The 8,020-nt window shown below is 48.4% G+C and overlaps 1 protein-coding gene across 1 annotated transcript; it reads left to right on the forward strand.

Moving 5' to 3' along the window:
* Positions 1–521: 521 nt before the first annotated feature.
* Cenpa (centromere protein A) lies at positions 522–7,744 on the forward strand. The gene is made up of 6 exons (XM_005371335.3): positions 522–685; positions 2,410–2,429; positions 4,880–4,986; positions 5,376–5,453; positions 5,712–5,864; positions 6,956–7,744. The coding sequence occupies exons 1-5, from the start codon at positions 621–623 to the stop codon at positions 5,844–5,846; spliced, it is 405 nt and encodes a 134-aa protein (XP_005371392.1). The 5' UTR covers positions 522–620; the 3' UTR covers positions 5,847–5,864; positions 6,956–7,744.
* The last annotated feature ends 276 nt before the right edge of the window (positions 7,745–8,020 follow it).

An 8,020-nucleotide genomic window follows, 5' to 3' on the forward strand; every position in this document is an offset into this window, starting at 1 on the left:
ATATCGTCATGGTGTTCGATAGCACGATCCAAGAAGAGTGCTAGCGCCTGCCCTGCCTGGACCTTGTCCTCACATCCCATCATCCTGGCTGTCCCCACAAACCTAGAAATGTTCCGAGGCTGGTTGATCTCATATAGGAAGGTCACGGGAGCTGTATGGAGTTGTCACATTCTTGGGTGATCTGTTTCCCCATCTTCAAAGGCACACCAACGTTGATTTGAACGCATAAAACGTTTGAGGGAATGAATTTTACAAATTCAGAACTGAGATATCCTTTTGCCCAGAGGGCACCAGAGCCAAAGAGCAACAAGCGGAGAGAAAGCCCCGCCTTCCTTCTTTTTTCCAGGTTCTCATTGGCTGACTCTGCGGCCAGCCCTTCATTATCACTGATCCTTCCGACTGTCGCTCCACGGTGGCGTTCCAGAGTCAGCCATTGAGAGTCACGGAGTTGGTATTTTAAAATGCGATGGGCGGGGCGGGTGAATTTTGAACTGATGGCGGCGGAGCTCGGTTGTCGATGATACGCACTGCGCACGTTCGTCTCGCTCTTTCGTCCGGCTTCGGCAGCAGGACTCGGAAGGCTTAGCGGAGGCGGCGGAGCTTGGACCCTCCTGCCAACCATGGACCCACGTCGCAAGGCGAAGGTCCCGAGGAGACGGCCCCCCAGCCCGGTGCCCGGACCCTCGCGGCCAAGCCCGAGCCCGCGCCGCCCGTCGAGAACCCCGACGAGACGACCCTCCAGCCCGGTTCCCGGACCCTGGCAGCCAGACCCGAGCCCGCGCCGCCCGTCGAGGACCCCGACGAGACGGCCCTCCAGCCCGGTCCCCGGACCCTCGCGATCGAGCAGCATCCGTCAAGGTAAGCGTGTCTGCCTGAACCTCCGAGATCGATCCCGCGCTCGCCCTGCGGAAGCTACGGACCCGCGCTGCCTCTGGTTACCGCTTGTCGCTAACCACGTTAACTAGTTTGTTTCTTGGCGGTTTTCCAGTCAATGAGAAAAGCCAGGCGCAGACAGGACAGTTAGCTTGAGCAAAGACACTGCTCATTCTGACGGACACGGATCTCTATGGGTTTTTTTTTTTAAGTATTTATTTTAATTTTTATATATGTGTGTTTGTGGGCTGGAGAGATGGCTCAGCGGTTAAGAGCATTGCCTGCTCTTCCAAAGGTCCTGAGTTCAATTCCCAGCAACCACATGGTGGCTCACAACCATCTGTGTGTGTGTGTGTGTGTGTGTGTGTGTGTGTGTGTGTGTGTGTGTGTATGTATCTGAGTATGTGATCCAAGTCTGAGGGTGCTGGCGACGGCCAGAAGAAGGCTCGGAAACCCCCGAAATCACAGGCAGCTATGCGTTGCCCTGTAAGGGTGCTGGGAACACATCACATCGGATCCTCTGGAACAGGAGTTACAGACAATTGTGAACTGTCATGTGGGTGCTAGAAATTGAACCAGTGATCTTACCCGCTGAGCCATTTCTCCAGCCCCTCTATCTCTACTCTTAACCCATTCCAGTTCTTGTCTTACATGGCAGCTGGAATGTTATTTTTCCTTTGTTTGTTTGGTTTTTCGAGACAGGGTTTCTCTGTAGCCTTGAAGCCTGTCCTGGAACTCCTGGAACTCGCTCTGTAGACCAGGCCTCGGAACTCACAGAGATCCACCTGTCTCTGCCTCCCTAGTGCTGGGATTAAAGGTGTGCACCACCACCGCCTGGTTAGAATGTTATTTTTCAATTAAAAAAAAGCACTTTGGCGAAGAAGGGGCTGAAGGGATGGTTCAGAGGTTAAGAGCACTGGCTGATATTCCAGAGAACTTCAGCTGGGCTCCCAGGACCCACATAGAGGCTCACAACCATCTTTAACTCCATTTCCAGGGTATCCCATGCCTTCTGGTGTCTGCAGGCCCTGCACACACAGACATACGTGTAGGCAAAGACCCATATATGTAGAATAAAATTTTTGGTGTGACATTGCCTTCCATGTACTAAATCCTGAGGGGAAGAAGATGCCCTGTCTCTGCCGCACTGGTGTTGGAATTGGACCTATGGGCCTGGCTAGAAGGACTAACCCCTGCTCGAAATTCTTCTCTGGCTCCCAACAACGCGTTGGCTCGTGGAACCCCGTCTTCAGTGCTTTTGGTTCCTGCACTTTTCCATGGTGCCTCTGGCCAGTTCCTTTTATAACCAGTTGTACTTGCATCGTGAATCTTACAGCTCTCTTACTCCTCTTGACTTTCTCAAAATCTTTCTTTTTCAAGAGAGAATAAGGTCTCACTATGTAGCCCTTGCTGTGGTCTGTTATTGTTAGCTTCAGCTGTCAGCGTGACATAAACCTGTCACCCAGGAAGAGGGGACTTCTTTCTATCAGACTGGCCTATGGCCACGTCTGTGAAGCATGTTCTTAATTGGTGTAGGAGAACCCAGTCCTCTGTGGGTGGTGCCGCCCACCCCTGGGCAATGAGCTTGGGCTAGGAAAGCAGGTCAGTATGTAGCGCTCCTCCATGGTTCCTGCCTCCAGATTCCTGCCTGGAATCCTGCCCTGGCCTCTCTGGAGGATGGACTGTAGCATGTGAGCCAAATAACCCCTCCCTCCCCACATTGTTGGTTGTGGTGTTTATCACAGCAACAGAAACCAGAGTAGAACAGGATCTTCTCTCTTTGTCTTCATGATCCTAACCTCACCCACAGTTAAGTCTCCTCTGCCTGTCACCTAGCAACAGGCCATTTGCTTGCCTCCCTTCTTCCATGGCCTTGCAGTGTTCTCACTGCTTGGGATAGTATTCTTTATTGGCTGGACCTTAAATAACTGTTTCTTTGAAGCTAATTTTATCCTTAAATGCTGTCCTTTTCAGTGTTTCTATTTTGCAGTACCAGGGATAGAACCAGAGGCTTTGTATGTGCAAGGTGGGTGCTCTGAGGGGCACCTCCAGCCAGTGTGTGTGTGTGTGTGTGTGTGTGTGTGTGTGTGTGTGCTTTGTCTTGTTAATTGTCTTAGCCAAGCTGTTTAACTAATCAGGCTTATTCATTTTTATCAGTCATTGTTTATAATTATTGAGCAGGTATACTATTTACTTATTTAATTTCTCATTTTCACTAATTTAATATGTTTAATTTGTCTTGTTTATCTTAATAGCTAACACTTCAGTTGAATTTAACTCAGTTATCTATTTTTTCAAGATTTATTTTTATTTGGGGGGCCTAGAGAGAAGGCTAAGCAGTTGAGAGCACTGACTCTCTTCCAGGGTTTGATTCCCAATACCCACGTAACGGCTAACAATCACCTGTAACACAGAGCAGGGGATCTGACTCCTGACATCTGCAGGCACCAGGCATGTACATGAGACACAGACATGTACACAGGCAAAACACCCACCAAGATTTTTGTGGTTTTTATTTGTTTTAATTAGAGTTTTATAACTGTGAAGAAACACCATAACCACAGCAACTCATACACAGGGAAACATTTCACTGACTTACAGTTCAGAGATATTGTCTGTTGTCATCTGGACGGGGAGCGTCAGGCAGCCGTGGTGCTAGAGAAGGTGCTGAGAGTTCTACATCTGGATCCAAAGGCAGCAGGAAATGACAGCAACACATCTGCCAGGCTAGAGCTTCTGAGACCCCAAAGCCCACCCAGTGACATACCTCCTCCAACAAAGCCATAATACCTCCTAGTAGTGCCACTCCCTATATGCCTGTGAGGGCCATTTTTATTCAACCACAACATTGTTTACCTCCACAGAGGTCAGATGCAGGTGCCAGGGCATTGGATTCACTGGAATTGGAGTTAGATGGTTGTGAGCCACCCTATGGGTACTGGACACCAAACCTAGGTCCTCTGCTAGAACAACAAACACTCTCAGCCAATGAGCCATGTCTCCAGCCCCACTTTTTATTTCTAATTATGGATATGCGCCTTAGTACAGGTGCCCAAGGACACCAGTCATTAGTTCCCCTAGGCCTAAAGTTGTAGGCAGTGTGAGCCACGTGACCTGATGTGAGTGCTAGGAACCAAACTTGGTTCTTCTATAAGAATGGTACACATTCTGGACCTTAACTCATCTGGCCGTCTTGTTTTCTACTAGATATATTTCATTTGCTTCTGGCGCTGTTTTTAGGGTATCTTTCAGGGTTTTAAAAGTAAATGTTTATATTAACCATTTTAAAAAGTCTAATATCAGTTAAGTTTCTTCTCCGACATTAGAGTTAGAGGTATGGTCTTTCTTTGTCTGTCACGAGGAATTGAACCCATGGCTTCGTGCATGCTAATCAAGCACGTTACTGCAGAGCTGCATCTCTAGAACAGATTTTTTGTGCGTGTGTTTTTATTTTCTAGTGAGAATTCGAATTTTTACCAAAGGCTGTGACTTCACAGCCCACATTCCCAGCACTAGCCCTGAATTATGCCACTTCCAAAGTTCCAACACAACCTCTAATGAGCACTGGCCAACTATCACTACTTCCCTGGGCTCCAGAGTAATCAAGACAAGGGATATTAGGTAGTATCTAATTCCTTCCAGCTGTTAAAAAGGAAGAAAAATGCCTAAAAATTGAAATAACAAACTTTTCAATCTAGGTGGGAATGGGAAAGATAGATGCCTGGAGTACTGCAGGCCCCGCAGGAAGGAGCTGTTGGGAAGTGACTGGGGTTTCAGAGGGCTTCCCAGGAATTAATACCCAACCCAAAGAAAGGCTCAGACCGCGCTTGCCTAACAAGCCTGTCTTAAGCACCTGCCTGCCGTTGACGCTGACTCCAACAGCTGGGAGTGAGTGAATTCCCTGCTCTGGGGTAGAGGCCTGTGGAAACATCTGTGGTCTCAGCTGCCCTGCAATGGACCAGTTATTTCCGCTGCGCCTTCCTTACGACCTACCTCTTCTGCTCAGGTGCTTCCAGTCTACGCCGAAGGCGGAAATTTCTGTGGCTGAAGGAAGTGCAGAAACTGCAGAAGAGCACAGACCTCCTGCTGAGGAGACAGCCTTTTGGCAGAGTCGTGAGTTCTGGGGACCTTCACTCCGCTCTGGGTCACCTTTCCTTTCAGTCTCTTGGGTTTGTGGCTGAACGTCACCTCCAACCTTTGGAACACCGCACATCCTCTGTATTTCCGAGGCTGTTTTCTCCTCATCCCCTCTGTCTGTGGTAGAGCCCTCTCCTCCAGTTTCCCTCCCTGCCCTGGAGATTGCCCTTTCTCCTCTCCACCCATAAACTCTGCCAGTTAAAGCTCCCAGAAGTTGGCACCTACTCTGAGCCAGGCCCTAAGATCAAGGGCAGCAGGTAATGGAGGAAATGAGGATGTGGAGAGATACTTGGAGAAAGACCCTCCACTCTTCGAACACTCACTCACCTCTGCTCTCTGCTCACCCCCACCCCACCCCTCCACAGGTTAGAGAAATCTGCCAGAAATTCACTCGCGGTGTGGACTTCTGTTGGCAGGCCCACGCCTTGTTGGCCCTTCAAGAGGTAAGGAGTAGGGGTAGGTGAAGGCTGAGAGGGGGAAGAGGATCCAGAATGCCAAAGGGCTGCACATGAGGTACCCCCAGACTGTTCCTGACCTCCCGAAAACAACAGCCAACATGTAATACGTGACGGTGTGGAGGGGATGTGATGGATGGCCATGGGGTTCGCCCCCGCTCTTTACTTCAGTCCTTTGAGTCAGGATGTCTCCAAGAGAAAACAGTCCGGGCCCTTCATCCATGGTGGTCTTCTCTTTGTGCCCAGGCAGCAGAAGCATTTCTAGTTCACCTCTTCGAGGACGCCTATCTCCTCACCTTACACGCTCGCAGGGTCACCCTCTTCCCCAAGGACGTGCAGCTGGCCAGGAGGATCCGAGGCATCGAGGGAGGGCTCGGCTGAGCCGGCAGCGTGTTGTGTGTAAGTCTTTCCTGCTCAGACAGTGCTACTTGTTGCTGGGCGTGGAGACTGAAGGAGAGTGTCATCCGCCCTGAGGCTCTTGCCATCTTACCTGTTTGTTCCCTATCCAGGTCTGGCCTTGCCCAGCTGCTTGGAGTGCATGTGTTATGGTTCATGTCTTTTTGTACAATGTTAAAATAAAAGCTGAGTGTAGTGGTTCATGCGTGTAACCCTAGCACTTGGGAAGCCAAAGCAGGAGGATGAGCCTCTCAGGTGCCAGGCAGGATGCCAGCCAGCACTACATAGTGAGAGCCTTCTTCACAAAGAAGGGAAGATGGGAGCTCTGCTCCATATATCTGGCAGTACATCTTCCCATTTACACAGAATAGATTCCCTCATTTTTTTGTTTTTAATTTTTGTCTTTTTTTTTTTTTTTGAGACAATGTCTCACTATGTAGGCCAGGCTGACCTCAAATGCAGAGATCCCCTTGCCTCTGCTCCACCCCCACTTCAGATTCCCTAATTGAAATTACCTGGTGTGAGTGAGAACTAAGCATATAACAAAGAAGAGTTTATTAGAGACACGTGAACAGGCCTGGGGACGTCGGTGTGCAGAAAGAGTTTGAAGATGGCGTGGCCAGCTCTTAAAGGCTGCCTAGTGCATGCTTGCAGGGGGTTGATGTAGCTATGTTATACACAGATGACAGAGCTCACACATGGCACCCAGGGCTTATGTAGCTGCATCATACGTAGGTGATGCAACCATGCTGCACGTAGGCCATGCAGGCCTTTTAAGGTCTCCGGGGTGGCTAAGTATTTTGCCTGAGCGCTTGTTCACACATGAGTAGCCCTGGAACCCGAAAGTGCCAGCCACCACTCTAGAATCATAACACTAATTTTAAAGGAAATTTTTCTTTTAAAAATTCCCTGATAGCACATGCCTTTAATCCTGCACTCAGAAGGCAGAGGCAGGCAGGCAGATCTCTGAATCTGAGGCTGGCCTGATCTACAAAAATGAGTTACAGGACAGCCAGGACTGTTACACAGAGAATCTTTGTCTCGGGGTGGGGGTAGGGGGAGCCGTGTTAATAAATGTGATTCCTAAATTTCAGAGTCAACACCTGGGACATCTGGAGCCACAGCTAGACCAGTGATGTCTGAGGAGCTGCCTGGACTCGGCGGGGGTTGAACAGCATGCACACGTTGCCCTTTAAACTTTCTAAGTAGAAGACCGTGTGGCATTTCTCTGTGACAGAGACAAAAGGCCATCTGCACATGTCCATGGACATGAATGTTTGCAAACCAAAGGTCAGCTTTGGTGTGTGAACTGCTTGACTGTTTAACTGTTTAAGGGTTTCGGACACATGAGATCTGCCGTGTTAGGAGGGGATATTGTTATTTTAGTCTTTCTGTGCTATGTGCATCTTTTACCATTTGTGTATTTGTGCTTTTGTTTAAACTATAAGGGAGAAAAAACTGGGTGCAAGGCTTGATTGTGAAAACCCTGGCAGTCCCGCCATAGAAATGTCTGCCTTCCAGATTGATTTCACCAGTAGTGCCTGTCAGCAAACATGCAGCTTTTCAAAACTTAATTAGAAATGAATACAACTCTTCCCCTGCCTTCCCTTTAATGCTAGGGCTTGAATCCAGCCTTTTGTACATGCTAAGCTTGGACTGTACTGTTGAGCTACAGCCGCAGCCTGAAGTGTACAGTCTTTCTGTTTCCTACAGAGTCCCTCATAGGACTGGACGTTTTAGTCCTAGCTGTAAATCATATAAAATGTGTCATATCAGTTTGGGGTTTTAAAATGCGTTTTTGGTATTTTTACAGGTATTTCTTCTTAGCTTATTTGGGGGAGAAATAACAAAAAATTTTTCTTAATAAAAAAATTAAAATGAAGTTACTGTTATAGGTGTTATAAGCTCTTTTAGTAAATATTAAGCTCATTTTTACACCATTTGAAACAGCCACACTGTAAACAAGAGATGTGAGTGGCGGAGCTTTGCCGCTGATGAGACAGACACACACAGGATTTGCTCTTTTGTTGGCAATCAAAGTAATGTAAGAGGTTTCCTATCGGGGCTGGAGAGATGGCTCAGAGGTTAAGAGCATTGCCTGCTCTTCCAAAGGTCCTGAGTTCAAATCCCAGCAACCACATGGTGGCTCACAACCATCT

The sequence above is a fragment of the Microtus ochrogaster genome, unplaced genomic scaffold (genome assembly GCF_000317375.1).
Source record: "Microtus ochrogaster isolate Prairie Vole_2 unplaced genomic scaffold, MicOch1.0 UNK106, whole genome shotgun sequence".
NCBI classification, from domain to species: Eukaryota; Metazoa; Chordata; class Mammalia; order Rodentia; family Cricetidae; genus Microtus; species Microtus ochrogaster.